The sequence below is a fragment of the Ahaetulla prasina genome, chromosome 2 (genome assembly GCF_028640845.1).
Source record: "Ahaetulla prasina isolate Xishuangbanna chromosome 2, ASM2864084v1, whole genome shotgun sequence".
Taxonomy (NCBI): Eukaryota; Metazoa; Chordata; class Lepidosauria; order Squamata; family Colubridae; genus Ahaetulla; species Ahaetulla prasina.
In genome coordinates this window covers 116,995,398-117,012,087 of record NC_080540.1, presented here as the reverse complement: position 1 = coordinate 117,012,087, position 16,690 = coordinate 116,995,398, and the positions used below count along the sequence as shown (strand labels likewise).

At 38.0% G+C, this 16,690-nt stretch overlaps 2 protein-coding genes across 2 annotated transcripts in view; both read left to right on the top strand.

Moving 5' to 3' along the window:
* LOC131190545 (voltage-dependent P/Q-type calcium channel subunit alpha-1A-like) overlaps positions 1-15,359 on the top strand; it is an 84,797-nt gene extending 69,438 nt beyond the window's left edge. Inside the window, exons 6-9 of the mRNA XM_058167881.1 lie at positions 6,845-6,948; positions 7,158-7,273; positions 10,487-10,543; positions 15,142-15,359. Of these exons, the coding sequence (XP_058023864.1) occupies positions 6,845-6,948; positions 7,158-7,273; positions 10,487-10,543; positions 15,142-15,359 (495 nt within the window). The remainder of the gene's footprint in view (positions 1-6,844; positions 6,949-7,157; positions 7,274-10,486; positions 10,544-15,141) is intronic.
* The window catches only part of CACNA1A (calcium voltage-gated channel subunit alpha1 A), a 151,158-nt gene continuing 149,738 nt past the window's right edge, over positions 15,271-16,690 (top strand). The window contains exon 1 of the mRNA XM_058168527.1: positions 15,271-15,351. The gene's annotated coding sequence lies outside the window, so the exon portion shown is untranslated. The remainder of the gene's footprint in view (positions 15,352-16,690) is intronic.

Genomic DNA, 16,690 nt, shown 5'->3' with positions numbered 1-16,690 from the left:
TTCACTATATGGTGTATATATTTGATTGGGAAGAAGCATATGGATGACCATAGCTGTTGGTGAGTAAGGCTGGCATATATGTACCCATTCTTGATATTACTAATTGTGAAGTAAGGAAACAGAAATCTATTTTCAACTGTTTAGTTGATGCTTGCTAAAGCTGATTGTAGGAAAAGTGGTTTTTTTTCTATGTTTTTATGGATCAGAGTACAAATAAAAGCAAGCCTATGAGCAGGAGATATGCTACTGTTATTTTTTGTACAGCGCCTATTAATTTTTATTGCTTAATAAGTCGTATACAAGAACAAATATAATAAATATATCACTAGTTTCCATGGTTAATGTTTATGACATGGCTAGATTAAAGCCTTCAGGACATCTAGTTGCTGAAGTTGCTACACAGGAAAAGAAAATCCAAAGCTGCAAAGATAGAATTACAGTAGAAACAGCAAACATAAGAAGCATAATTACAGGAAAGCTCAGCACAGTGAAAAATAAAATGAAATGACTACAAATTGACATTTTAGGCATCAGTGAATTGAGATGGATTGAGGTGAACATTTTCAGTTAAAAGATCACACCATTTATTACTAAAGATGAAAAATGAAAAAGAAATGTTGCTTTTATAATTAGGAAGGGCTTAGCAAGAAAAGTACTTGGCTACAATGCAATCAGTGACCAAATAATATTGATTAGATTTCACGGACATAACTATTAAAGTATGATGATCATTCAAGTTTATGCGCCAACCACTGATGCAAAAGAAAAGACGGTTGATGAGTTTCATGATCAAATTGAAATCGACAGAACATGCAAGCAAGATTTGCAACTTGTGATTGGAAAATGGAATGCCAAAGTTGAAACATGAAATTGGAAAATGTAGTTGGATTACATGGCTTAGGAGAACAAAATGAAGAGATTAGTTTATCAATTTCTGCCACTCCAATGATTTTTTTCATAGCTAACACAGTCTTCAAGCAAACAAATAATGCTTGAATAGAGGAACATCATTAAATATCAAATTGACCATATAATTTCAAAAAGAAACTGGATGAGCTCAATTATAGAATCAAAGACATGGCCAGGAGCTGAGGGTAGAACAAACTACCCAAATGCAAATTCCAAATCAAACTGAAGTGGAGAGACAAAGCTAACCAATTTCTAAATTACAATCTTGAATGTACAAGCTTTTTTCTGGATTCTATTAACTGTTCTAATTTTCTTTTATCCCTTTCACTGCCTGGACATTCCCCCCATTCACTGTATCTTTACAATGTCAAAACATCTGGTATAATCTAGCTTCCTACAATGCATCCTGATTATGCTAGAAGACAATGAGTCTCGAAGGCATTTCCAATTATTTTTGAAACCCAGGGAAAATATTGCAATATTGTTTGTAAACTTTTTTCTCTTCTTTGTGGGAACATGAGGCTTGTAGAAGCTTGACGATAGGAAAAATAATTTAAAAATGCCTGCATCATTATTTGTTCATTGCTGTAAAGGAGACCGGAGATGGCCTTAAAGTTATTCAACAGCTAGAAACACCAGTTAGTTCTGAAAGGGAGAAACTTAAGAATATCCTACCTTTATTTTATTTGTACAAGATATGGGGAATATAATCTCTGTCAAGCTATCAATATTCTGTTATTACACCATGCAACTATAGCACTGTTGTAGAACTTGTTTCCTGACCTAGCCTACCTTGAAGCCCCAACCAATCTTGAAAGCTTCACTGCTGCCTAATCAGAGATGCTTTGAATCTTTCCTTTGATCAGGGAGATGTCCTCAGATCTGTAGGCCACCTCATTGCCATAGAACAACTTGCTCAAACATTGTTATGACATCAGCAGGAAGTGGATATACAAATAACAAACCCTGGACAATGCTATTGCACAATTAACACAGCAGTTGAGGCAAGGCTTGTCTCAGCAGGAGTCTGCAGCCTAGCCAATTTTTCTTCACCATCACTACTGTGGGAGTTTGCCAGAGGGTTTGGACAACCCCAAGACCAATTTATGACATTTATGACTCAGTTTGAATTGTTTATGATGGGTCACTAGAATTTCCTACAGATCACTCCAAGGTGACATTTGTTCTAAGCTAGCTCAAAGAAGCAACAGCCAAATTGAAGGCAATGATCCATTACTATACAATTACCAGAACTTCATGCAAAGATTTAAAGCTGCATTTGAGGATTCTGCTAGAAGAGCAATTGCAAACTGAAAAAAATCACAAACTAAAATAAAACAACCGGGGAGATTCATGAATACGTAGCAAAATTCCAATTATTTGATAGAAACATAGCAAGGAATGATTTTGCCCTGATCAGTTTTAAGCCCAGTTTTGCTGATGAACTGAGAGATGAGTTAATGAGACAATTTGGAATAACTGTTCCAACACTGCATGCTAATAGATGGATGATGTGTTGACACATAGAATAAATAGTAAGATGTGGATATCTTACATACTGTCTTCACCCTCCCCTCTCTCTGTGACCTCCTCAGATGTCTGCAGTGGGAGAACTCCTACAAATAAGAACAGTAAAAAGATATCTGACCTCAACAAAGAAACACAGAAGGAGAGACCTTTCTTTCTTTCTATTATGATGCCCCAGGGAATCTAGCCAAGATTTGCATTGTTAAAGTATAGACTTCTGGTTAACAGCTAAATGCCAGATCTGTAGAATTGCTGATCACAAACAGAGATCTCAATCATTCCAAAAACTCATCTTCAGGAACCTTTACTGGCTCTTCTCCCAGGTGCTTGGCAAGTGGGTCCTCAAACAATTAAGAAGAGCATAGATCATCAGCAACAGCCAAATAAACTTTGTTATCTTTGTTACTCTCTGGTCAGCCTTAATTCAATGCCCCCCGCGCATGTGTGCATGAACCCCCTACGCATGCACACACCGGAAACAGTCCATGTCCAGACTTGGACATGGGTCAGGAAATTCTGTAGGAAATTCTAGTGATCCATGTCCATTTTTCACCCTCCCCAGGCTCCAGAGGCTTTCCTGGAATCTGGGGAGGGCAAAAATGGCCTCCCCCGGAAGCCCTCTGGAGGCCAGAAACAGCCTGTTTCCCGACTTCCAGTGGGCCCTGTTTTTCACCCTCATCAGGCTCCAGAAGCTTTCCTGGAGCCTGGGGAGGGCAAAAACGGTCTCCCCTACCCCCCTGGAGGCCCTCTGGAGGCCAGAAACAGCCTGTTTCCCGACTTCCAGTGGGCCCTGTTTTTCACCCTCATCAGGCTCCAGAAGCTTTCCTGGAGCCTGGGGAGGGCAAAAACGGTCTCCCCTACCCCCCTGGAGGCCCTCTGGAGGCTGAAAACACCTTCTCAGAGCCTCCGCGCGAGCCTTGTACTTACCTGGCATCCAAAACGGGCCAGTGGAGACTCCTGGGAGGGGAAGGGTGGTGAGGGCAGCCTAAAATCAGTTGGCCGGCCTGCCCATGCGCTCTGGAGCTGAGTAGGGCAATGGCTCATGTGCCCGCAGATATGGCTCCACATGCTACCTGTGGCACACATGCCATAGGTTCACCATCACGGATCAAGGACTTTTAAGTTCAAATCTCTCAGAAATGTAACTTTGTCAACCATTTCTAAAGGAAGTATTCTTAAGGATTGAACTGATCAAGTGACTCAAACCTTGTCACTTTGAAAATGCAACTGTGAGGATGAGGGCAGAGCTTGAAGTTCTGCCTGCCTGCTGGGACAGCAAGAGCACTTAGACTTATATAGTGCTTCATAGTGCTTTATAGCCTCTCTAAGTGGTTTAAAGAATCAGCCAGAAGTGGTATTCAGCAGGTTCTGACCAGTTCTGGAGAACCGGTAGCGGAAATTTTAAGTAGTTCAGAGAACCAGTAAATAGCACCTCTGACTGGCCCCACCCCATCTATTCTCTGCCTCCCAAGTCCCAGCTGATCGGGAGGAAATGGGGATTTTGTAGTAACCTTCCCCTGGAGTGGGGAGGGAATGGAGATTTTACAGTATCTTTCCCCTGGAGTGGGGAAGGAATGGAGATTTTATAGTATCCTTCCCCTGCCACGCCCACCAAGCCATGCCACACCCACCAAGCCATGCCCACAGAACCAGTAGTAAAAAAATTTGAATCCCACCACTGGAGTCAGCATATTCCCCCCAAAAATCTGGGTTCTCATTTTACTGACCTCGGAAGGATGAAAGGCTGAGCCAGTGAGAATTGAACTGCTGGAGTGAGCAGTGAGTTGGCCTGCAGTACTGCATTCTAACCACTGTGCCACCATAGCTCACGGGATGGTTCCTTTGTGTTGCCAGTTTCATGGACTCTTCTCCTGGGAATTTGAGTTGGAAGAAGTTTGAAACCCTTGAGCTAGCCAAGTGCTTCTGCTGAAAACTGGGTGCATCTTTTGTACATGGAGTCTGAAGGACCCATTCTTTGCCTATCCAAAATAAGAAAAACTGAATGGGTATGAGAAGGGGCGTGCATAAGAGCACAAAAGTGCCTACCGTTCCTGTCCTATTGTTCCCTTTCATTATATCAAATTAATATAGTTGTTGCATACTTTTGCTTATATATATGTTTTTCTTTTTATGATGTGTTGTTGTTTTATATCAATGTTTTATATCAATATACTGTTGTGACAAAATAAAATAAAATTTAAAAAAAGGAGATCTCCTTCTCCTGCTTTGTCTGTGCCCCCATTTCTACACAAAAGACCAACCAGGCTAACGTTGGAACCTGGAAACAACGGGCGGTTCTTGACAGCCAAGAAGGTGCTTCTCTGTCTTTTCCAAAATACTCCAAAGTTTAGCAAGAGCACCCACGGGAAATAGCATTAAGTGGGGAGTCCATGAAACCATATTTTCCCAAATGATTGTCTTATGATCAATTCCCACAATCTTTGAACAGCATTCAAGTCCAATGTAAAGGCTCCAGTGTCTTGGATGGATTGGTGGTAGGAGTTGCTTTCTGTTCAAGGGGCAGAGAATTGTGGGGGGGGAGGCAGAAGAGAGTACAAGATGAGAATCTGGTTTGATCTCTTCCATCTTTGGATTAATTGTCCCCACAACAAGGATCGTAGTTCTAGAAAACATCAGAGAAGTAAAGTTGGGCAATGTGAGATTTAGACATGAGAAATAAAAAGCATTCCGATTTTTGGGACGCAGTGTCTGATTGCTTGAATGGCTTGAATTTAGTTTATTTCATAATAGGAATGACTGCTGAGAAAACGTGATAAGTTTAAATGATAACAAGCAGGGTAAAAATAGTGCCCAGTTTTAAAGCCATCTTCTGAATTTACTTTAGAAATTATGGAACACTGCAAACTTTAGTGTTCTTATCTGAATGACATGGCTGCATTCATATGACATTCTTAACCTGGTTGATGAATTAACCCACTTTCTGGGTTTACCTCATACTTTGAAATATATTAACTAAATGGTCAGGGTTTGCATGCCATATCCAGTCAACTCCTGCCCCCCCCAAACTGAAAACTCTCCCCAATGTTAACATTAACTTAGCTTGGTGCGTTGCATTCATGAAACCACTCGGTTTTTTACATGACTTGCTTTATTTATGGATTAGATTTTTATCCCGTCTTTCATTCAGAGGCTCAAGGCAGGTGAGAAATGCCAAACGGTGGCATCTGTGTGAGTCTTATATGTTAGGACTACAGATAGAAGAGCAAATAGAATCTGAATACAGGTGTAGTCCTCAACTTACAATAGTTCATTTAGTAACTGTTCAAAGTTACAACAGCACTGAAAAAAGTGACTTATGACTGTTTTTCACATTTATGATTGTTACAGGATCCCCATGGTCACGTGATCAAAATTTAGCTGCTTGGCAACTGACTCTCATTTATGACAGATGCAATGTCCCAGAATCACGTAATCCCCTTTTACAACCTTCTGACAAGTAATGTCAATAGGGAAGCCAGATTCACTTAATAACCGTGTTACTAACTTAGCAACTACGGTGATTCACTTAACAACTGTAACAAGAAAAATCATAAAGTGGGTCAAAATTCAGTTAACAACTTCCTTGCTTAGCAACAGAAATTATGGGCTCAATTATCATAAATCGAGGGCAACCTGTATAAGCAAACTCTGATCAGTTTATAGGAGAAATAGTCTATTCACTGAGTTTGCGGGCTATGTATTCCAGAATTCTATAATAGTAAATTAATCAATTCTCTCAAATTAATTAGCTGGGCTGTCATTCCCTGCTATCTTGTATCTTTATGTTCATGTCTAAGCTAGGAATAGTACAAAATGGTTGGTGTACTAATCGCTTCCATCTTCTGACTCATTAGATAGTAAATAGTACCTGCTTAATTTGACCATTTTCTCAATATTCCTTTCAAATTGTTCACTCTGATATCTTTATTACAGATTCCTGCTGGGTATCCATACAGATTCCCAGTCAAGTGCTTTGTGCCAGATGGTTGATAAGAGAACCTGACATTAGGGGTTAATTTATTTTAAATATTTCTGTAGGAGAGGGAGGGTCTTTTAGGTTGGTATTAGTGAGCAAATAACTCATGGAAGAACTGTGGAAGAGAACTAGAATGGAAGATGATGAGACAACTAGAAAACTAAAATGCATCTAGACAGTGTTGCACTGTTGTATTTTGTAACTGGGTATCACTAGGGAAACTAACTGGCTAGTTGATGGGAGGTTGACAAGTTATTAAGTTTGTAGGTTTGTAATCTGTTTGTGCTTGTGATGGTAGTCTGATTTGATATCACACCAGCCCACACACTGTTCCTATCCTTTAAAATATACCCTGAATGAGTTAATGACTTTGATGAAAAATCTACTCCATGACTTCAGTATCCAATGACTTCATGCTCTTTTTTCCTCCAGAGCAACGATGCCTCAGGGAGTGCTTGGAACTGGCTATACTTCATCCCTCTCATCATCATTGGATCCTTTTTTATGCTCAACCTTGTGCTAGGGGTGCTTTCTGGGTAAGTATCTAGTACATCTGCCATAGAGGAAATGTATTAGTGCTTACGGTAGCTTTTTTCAGTCCTGTAAAGAAAATACAGTTTACTGGCAACTGGACATCCCCAAATCCTAGGTTCTTTCTGCCTTTGTATTTCTTCTGTGATGCCTTCCTGCAAATTAAGTGTGTAACAGAGACCATTCAGCATTGCTGTTCCATCTCTGACTACAGGGAGTTTGCCAAAGAAAGGGAGCGAGTAGAAAATCGGCGTGCATTTCTGAAGCTGAGAAGACAACAGCAAATTGAACGGGAGCTCAATGGCTATATGGAGTGGATCTCCAAAGCAGGCAAGTCTTACATATCTTTTATTCTCTTTTTTTTGCCTAGTTTATTATTTTTAATAAACTGAATTTTTGTGTCTTGGCCTGTATCTTTTGTAGCTTTCTTTTGTTGATTGTAAACTCAGTACAAAAGTGCCCCAGGGTTCTGTCCTAGACTTGGTATAATTCAAAACATTTGTACTTTTTCATAGAATGAAGAATACTCATCAGATGTGTAGATAGTATCAAACTAAGGATGTTCTGCAATTCAGCCAAGTTAAAATAAATCACAGGAGAGATCAGTGTAAAATTCTGGACTCACAGATTTGAGACAGGTTTACTAAAGTACATATAAAAAGATACCAGGAGGGCTTGATATTTTATTAAATAGATTATACATTAAGTAAAACAGTAATACAATATCAGCTAAAAAAAATAAGAAGAGATATGCTAGGCTTATCTGGTCCAGCATTTTATTCCCACAGTGAATGATGACTTAGGACAATGGCATCTTTTATGTTCCCCAACAACAGGAACCAGTTTTCTGAATTTTCAGTCACATGGCTTCCTTGGATGACCCCAAGTTCTAATACTCTGAAAAAAGGGGAAAACATTTCTATTCATAACCTGTGTGTTTTTTTATATATATAAAAAATATATATAAGAATATTTTTTCACCATTTCCCCCCTAAGCTAACAAGTTCAGACATTGTAACATTTAATTAGAGAAAACCTCTGTTTCTTGACCATTTGGCTGCTCTTTTCTAGCTTTATTCTTACAAGTACAAAGACCCATTTTATAGTTAGATGCAGTCTGCCTTCAGCCTGAAATAAGGTTGTAACTATTCTGAAACCAAGGCTTAATTTAGATTAACCCACTTTAGTGTCTCATGATACTTGAGTTGAGATGGCAGGGGGTGGACTAAGTAATAATGGTAAACTGAACCTTTTAGAAGTACATTCACTTCTGCAGCATTGTCTCTATTATTTTGGCTTGGTATTCAACTCATTTCCTCTTGATGATAGGATATTTTGCTTGGACTGCCAGCAATTGGAGATGGGTCACATATTTTTCTTAATCGCAAAAATAAGTCTTATTCAAAAAATCACTACTGTATGACCTATAGACCTAGAATTAAGATTCAAATTGACAAGAGGTTAACATTTCCAGTTGATTTGGTAGACGTTTTTAAGTAGAAGTTTGCTGGCTACCCACTTGTATGGTGAGGCAGTGAATTCATGGCTTGATATTAAAATATTCAATATTGATGACCTTCCTGAATAATATAATACAGAGTAACAGAGTTGGAAGGGACCTTGGAGGCTTTCTAGTCCAATCCCTTGGTCAAGCAGGAGATCCTCTGCATTCTGGACAAATGGCTGTCCAATCTGTTCTTGTATTTTTAAGTTTTATATTTAGCTGGATTCTGAACTGGAATAGAATGTTTATCAAAAAGTGTTTCACACCAATTATTGTTACTACTCAACTGGACAGAGGTGGTATATTCCTTTATTTCCAGGGATAGTTTTTCTTATAGCAAAACTCTGCTGTTATTATTTATTTTACTACTTTTAACATGCTACTTTCATTCACAAAATAGGCTTCCAAGATAGTGCACAGAAATAAGTTAATACCATAACAGAACACACTGATTTGTTTATTTAGGCTTATATGTAGCTCCAATCAGTCTTATTCTGGGTGACTTAAGTATTTCCCTTTACAGTAAGTTTGTTAAACTCAGTATCTTGATGAAGATTCTTAGTCATCCAGGTAGAATTGTCTGTAAACTGAATCATGGCAATTGCACCTCTTTTCTAATTGGTTCAAAATGTTTCACTGCTTATCCAAATACAGTAGCTTCTTCAGTCTGAGCAAGTTGGTTAAGGGGACTCCATATATGTATGTCCTCCGGGGAGATTTCATTTCTTACCTGTACTAATCTACTTACCTCATTAGGTAAGTAGGCAGAGAGTCAATGAGATGTAAATGTCCCAGCTCCTAAACCCTTTATTCTAGATGGGTCATTAAGTATGGCCTCCCTTGTGAACCTGTGAAGAGGCTTGAACCTTCATAGGAAGATTAAGACCAGTTTAGGACCACTTGGGACTGACGAGCCTATCCAGTAGTAAGAATTGAAACTTATCTGGAGGACATATGAGGTCTCCTTAACCAACTTGTTCAGACTGAAGAAGCTACTTGGATAAGCAACAAAACATTTTGAAACAACAAGAAAGAAGTCAGTTGCCATGATTCAACTTCCAGACTTTGTTAAACACAGACCAATATAAAAAAACCCAGTATTCCACCCCTGTAGCACTACTAATTCAGGAGAATATTCAGTCTACCTCCCTTCCTTAAAAGTGTCCCTGAACACCCAGGTCTTAATGGTCTGGAACATTAGAAAAGGGTAGGCAGCTGTTTTCAATGGGGAAGTGGTACATATTGCACATTACTTTTATAATGTTCAGGTTTTAACTAACATGTTATGCTTTTGCTATTGGGATTCAGTTTAATTAAAGTTGTTTAACAACTGAATAGTTGTTTGGGATATTTTTTGTTCTGAAAAAATTGCTTCGTTTTTAATTTGCAAAATATTGCACTCATCTTACAAGGATAAGCAGTGATATATTCAGTACAAATATTTTAGCATAAAAATATCTCACTGAGAACATATTTTTATTTTCCTGTGTTACCTACACAACTTTGATTATCACAAGGCGAGTCTAGACCTTTCCTTTATTTTTAAAAGATTTACCTTTATACGACTACTAATTTAATCATAAGTATTGCTGAACTAAATACTTTTGCCAAGCTATTATTAATCCCAAGGAGATAAAATTAAACGCAAGCAAGTGACAATGAATTTTACCATTTGTGTATTTCTCTCTCCATCCTATATCTCCGTATTTTCATGATTGATATAAAAATGTCACAATTATATTGTCTGAACCAAAGATATTTTCTGACAGAATTTTTCTGGAACATAGCCATGAATACATAAAATTACCCATAAAATTAGATCAATAAGTTGTCTTTCTTTTCATCAGGCTCTCACCTAGCTAAGGCTACTTCGTCCAGCTATCTTCTCTTTCAAATGGTTATTTTCAGGAAACTATTTGCTAAAGTATGTCATCTATAGCTAACCTCTTTTTTTTGGGGGGGGGGGTTAAATTTGGCATCTTTCTACAGTTGGCAAATTACTTTTGCCTTCCTAGCTTAATTTCAATCATTTCATTTAGAAGAAGTCATCCTGGCTGAAGATGACATAGAAGGAGAGCCTCGCCATCCCTTCGATGGTAAGCCATCAAATTCCACAAAATGTTCTGTGAAAGATTTCTGAGATAGTAAAGTCACAACTTTATTAGTATGACAACCTAATTTAACAAAGATTGTGTGAGAAACCATTTGTTGGTCGAAGTTATGAAAGTGCTAAAGGAGAGAAATTATGACCAGTTCTTGTAGACATGGTCATGATTCAGGCACTTGGCAGTCAGCTCGCAGTTATGATGGTTGTGGTGTCCTGCAGTCATGTGACGGCCATTTGTGACTTTCACTACCAGCTTCTGACGAGCAAAAAAGAGAAACTAGCGGAGGATCACAGATGTTGCCCACGTGATGTTGTTGTGCCTAATGACCATGCAAGGTTTGCTTCACAATGGCAGACAGAACTGCTGCAACTGCTGTCGTGAGTTAGTGAGGTCACATGATATCATGCTTTATGACTGTCGCTTTATGACTACTGGTCCCCATACACAGTACTGGATCTGAAACAATTGCATTCTCATTATATCTCAATTCCTGAGGTGAGATTGGCTCCCATCCTTCTGACCTTCTGTAAGAGCCTTATGACTTGGCTCTGCCAGATGACTTGGGGCCCCGACAGGGGAGTTTCACACTTGGGGTGGTTGATTAATGAACAGCCAATCCCACCTCTCCCTTTCCAGCTCCCTCTTTCCCCATCTTGTAACTATGATTTTACTTTGATATTTCCACTTAATTGTATTAGAAATAGTGCCATAAGCCACCCAGAGTCGCTTCAAAATGAGATGTGACTAAATAAAATAAATAAATAAATAAAATAATTTTTAAAAAAAAACCTGTTCACAGTACCTAAAAGAGCTATTCTTGACTCACATCGTAGCTGCATAAGTTCACAAAAATGCTCATTTGATGAAGTTGCATTACAGGGTCAGCAAAGCAATGTAAGAATATGAGGCTATAATGCTGCCCCTTTTTTTAACTCTTCTTTAACTGAAACACAAGTATTTTCCTGAAACCTTGCCACTACTGTGTGAACTCAAGAAACAGCACAGCTCCTTTAAGAAACTGCAGATAGGTAACGTAAAAACGCTGGTACTGGGTCTAAAGCACCTTTGCTTACCAAAGTTTTGAACACTTCACTTCTCTAATAAGGCATATTCCTTTTGATCAATAGGTATATGGTTATCATGGTGGTTAACGGTAATAGTTACTAGTTAGACAAAATCAAGGCTCTTCCAAGAAGGATAGAAAGACAACCTGCATCCCAAAGATTAATTGTAGCCCTTGCTGTAATAAGTGTGTTCATAGAAGCTCAGAGACGTACTTATTCTATTAGCCAATGAATCAGTGCTAGCACTTACTCACTGGAAACTGGTTCTCACTATCCACAAGTCCTTGCCTTGCTTGCATCTAAGTGTAACACCAACATATTTTGGGAACTTTTTTTTTTTTTGCTACAGTATTTTCATGTCATAGGTTTTTCCATAGATACCAAGTAATATGATTTTGGTGGCATGTCATTTGATCACTAAGGGTTGAAGTACTTACGGACCATTCTAGAGTGGTCTAGGGATGTTTCTCCCCTCTGGTCTCTGCACATATATTCTAGAGGCATTTTGATTTGGTCATGGGACAGTCTCATCCTTCTGAACTAATTTCTTCCCACTATTGCCAATCCTGAATACCAGCAGTGCCAGTGGCGATAGGCTAAAACAGGAAAGAATGAGCTTGCTGCCTCATGGTACAAATCTTCCCTTTCCTGATAGCTATTGCTTGGGCTCCTTTTGAAGATAGTTGTGGTATTCTTCAAGAAGAAGGCTAAATACATGTCTGAAAGGGGCCCAATTATCTGCGGATATTAGCTGATATCAAGTTCCTTTCAAACACATCCATGCAAAAGGCTTGTGCAAAACTCAGCTGAATTCTGAGAAGTGAAAAAAACCTACTTTCATAAAAAAATATATTCTAACTAGTCCTAGTCCACATTGAAAGCGATTGGTAGATTATTTTTATCCTGACTGAAGTGGGTGGGAAGGCCAGGATAATAACCCTGCGTCTATACATAATAATGGCTGGCCAGGGGTTGCTAACATGGACAGAACATTTGTCAGTATAGTTTCCTGCCAGCTCAAAGTAGGGAAATAGCATTAATTTTGCAGTGAGAAAAAAACCTGGGACCAATTCCCACTTTTCATACAAACCAGCAGGGCAGCAATTTTGTTTATAAAAATGCAGTTTGATGAAGGCACAGTTTACTACCTTCCCATACCATTTTTGCATTTCAAAGCCTTTTACAAATCCTTTTCATCTCACAGGCCTCTAGATGCTTGTTTGTCCACACAGAGGCCCATCTGGAATGTGAAGGAGGGAAAAACTACCTTTGTTTAAGAAGAGGGCAGTTTAGAATTTGAAAAAAGGTGTGCAAAGAAAAAAAAACATTTGCCTTCTCTTTTAAGCCACTCCCTCTCAAAGCTGTTTTTCCTATTGTTCTTTAAGGTTTCAAAGAACAAACTTATCTGAAATATTTTGCAATGAAAGCCCAGTTTGGTCTAGTGGTTAAAGCACCAAGCTAGAGAATGTGAGTTCTAGTCCTGCCTTATGCATAAAAGTCAGCTGGGTCATTTGGACCAATCACTCTCTCTCTCACCCAGCATGTCACAGGGTTGTTGGGGAAATAGGAGAAGGAAGGAATATTAGGTATGTTTGCTGCCTTGAGTTATTTATTTTAAAAAATAATAATAAAAATGGAATACAAAAGAAAAATAATCTTAGGCTGTAAAATGAAGAACAAATATATGTTTTACTTCCATTTCCTCCCAGCTCAGGAGAATGTAAATTACATGATGATGATAATTTATTTATGAATTCATGAATAAAGGATGGAAGGGACCAGTTCAATGATAAGTACTTTAAAAGCTATCAATGCAGGACCAAAGAGAAAGTTAATCTAATATGCAATAAATATACTTTTAAGTATATAAAATTGAAACAGAATTTATATAACAATAGCAACAGCAATATCATCATCATCATGTATACCTGGTATCTAATAACTACAGCAATTACATTCCAAAGGTCTTCTGGAATTATATTGGGGAAGGTAGCACTATGGCAAATGATTAAAAAAAGATCTAGTGAATCTGATAAAGGGCCTTGAGGATAATGTCTGTTTTTCTTGTCATGTTCCTATTGTTGGAGCTCTTCGGAGGGCGACCATCAAGAAAAGCAAAACAGACTTGCTGAACCCAGAGGAAGCAGATGACCCACTGGCAGACATCTCTTCAGTAGGTAGGTTGGTCAAAAGAGGAGGCAGGGAGTCCTTGACTTACAACTATTGGTTTGTGTCCATTCAGAGTTACAACAATACTGAAAAAAGTGACTTATGACGTTTTTCACGTGGCCATTGCAGCATCCTTATAGCCATATGATTAAAATTCAGATGCTTGGCAATTGGTTCATATTTATGAGGGTTGTAGTGTTCCGGGGTCTTTTTGTGACCTTCTGACAAGTAAAACTAATGGGGAAGCCAGAGTCACTTAATAACTGTACTTTATACTAACTTAATAACTGCAGTGATTTGTTTAACGCCTATGGCAGGAAAAGTCGCAGAATGGAGCAAAAGTCACTTAATAGCTGTCTCGCTTAACAACAGAAATTTTGGGCTCAATTGTGGTTGTAATAAAAGCACCACTTTTGGTCTTTAATCTTTTCTCAATTTTGGTTGTAATAAAAGCACCACATTTGGTCTTTAATCTTTTCAAATCTGAAAAACCTGATCAAATTTTGAACCCACATTTTATCCTAAGATGCATTTGAGCATCCATTTATGTTTAATTATATATTTGTGATGTGTTAATGTATTGCCATCATACATTGTTGCTCAACTTTGGCTAAAGCATATGTCCTGAAATGTTATAATTTGAAATCAGTGTGTTAGCAAACTATGCTTCTTTTTGTGGGCATATATATGCAAATGTTGCAGTTTTAGTACTCCTTTTTATGAGGGGACCAGTTATTGCATTCACTCATATTCTTGCTCAGAAGATGAACAGACAGGGATTGACCAAATAATGGCAAAATGTAGCATCAGCCCTGCAGACCCATCCTGCAGCAAGCATGCTAGAACTTGCTAGTCCAGAATGGTAAATGCTAGGACCTTTAGAAGTGAACTATCACCTATCTGGTGATAGGTGACACAGTGGTTAGAATGCAATACTGCAGGGCTAACGTACTGCTCCCTCCAGGAGTTCGATCCTGACCGGCTCAAGGTTGACTCAGCCTTTCATCCTTCCGAGGTTGGTAAAATGAGGACTCAGAATGTTGGGGCAATATGCTGACTCTGTGAACTGCTTACAGAGTTGTAAAGCTCTGTGAAGCGGTATATAAGTAAGTGCTATTGCTCGGTGCTATTGCTATCTTTCTATTATCTTCCTTCTTATCCATGGTGTATTACAGAGAAGATGTGTTCAGAGAGATTTGCTAGTATTTGCTTAAAAATCACAGAACACAAAGCAGGTTCATTATCTATCTCAGCCATACCAAATAAACGAGTTCATTAATTTCCACCCTACAGGCAGATTATTTCAAATAAGTGGCTTCTCTTGTGCTGCTAACTTTTACTTCTTCCTGACAGGTTCACCTTTTGCTCGAGCCAGCATCAAAAGTGTCACGCTGGAAAATGCTACTTTCTTTCACAAAAAAGAGCGGAGGTTGCGTTTCTATATCCGTCGTATTGTCAAAACTCAGGCCTTTTACTGGACAGTCCTCAGTCTGGTAGCTCTCAACACTTTGTGTGTTGCTATAGTACATTACAACCAGCCAGATTGGCTATCTGACTTCCTCTGTAAGTAGCAGAGCCATGTCCTTCTTTATGGAATGGATTTATTAGTGGGAGGTGGCTTGAAATAATTTAGGCTTTGTCATTTTTGCTCAATAGAAATCAGGATAGCATTTTCATTTGGTAAGACAGCAATAATGAACTCTTCCCCTTATTACATTAGGTGAGATTTACATTTAACAGTAGTCAGAATTAAACTTCTTGGGAATAAGTGGACTTAAACTGAATATATAGGGTAGATTACAGGAACTGAATTTAGGAATTTTAATTCATGTACTGTGCCATCTAAAAAGAGAGAAAAGGTAACCTATAATATGGAATTCTTTGACTTGTCGTTGCCTTTTCTAAGAATTACTGGTAGTAGTTGCATCAAATTTCAATTCCAAGAATTTGTTGCAGGAAACCACAATATTAAAACAATCCATGAAATGTAACAATAATAGAGACTTTTAATAGATCATTTTGAAGCTACTGAATAGAATTTACTCTGGTTCCCATTAAGGTTGGAAATTCTGCTTAGGGAATCCTATACTGGAAAACATTCTCACACACATTAAAAAAAACCCTGGAATTGCATGTTGTTTTCTAAATTAATTTTCAGGCCTCATTTCTGAAATTCCAGTATAATATAACTGCAATATTGCAATACTGGCTGGTATTACAGTTAAAAGTTTCTTCCATATAATTACATTAATTGATGCTTTTATTTAAAACTCCTCCTTGTATTTCTGTGTATTTAGAGAGGCTGAAGAGATCCCTATATTCTAAAGAGAAAAGGATTTTAATAATGACTTTCTTGAAATATGACATCTTTTTTTGAAAAAAGGCAAAGAACCCAATTATTAAATAAAAATTACTAAGATGCAATTTATCCGGAATAGTTTAGCTACTTTTATTAGGGAGAAATAAAATGGAGTGGAATGGCAAGAGGAGGTTTTGACATATTGAAACTTGTTAGTATTACAGATGGATATGGACTAATGACTACATTAGAGAGAACTTCAGTTTTAATTCTGCTTCCAGCTGGTTGTGAAAAGTAATACAAAACAGTATTAAAAGTGCATATCAACAAATATTTTAAAAAAATATAAATATAGAAAAGAAATCCAGAATTACTATGATGTAGCAAAACTATCATGTGAGAGATTTTTCATGGTGTCAGCCATCTTTGTTTATTTTATTTATTTATTTTATTTAATCAAATTTTTATACCGCCCTATCTCCCGACGGGCTCAGGGCGGTTTACAGCCCGATAAAATACAAAAATCATACAAGGTAAAAACATTAATTAAAAAACTTATTTAAATAGGCCAAAATTTAAAATTACAATTAAAATGTTAAAACC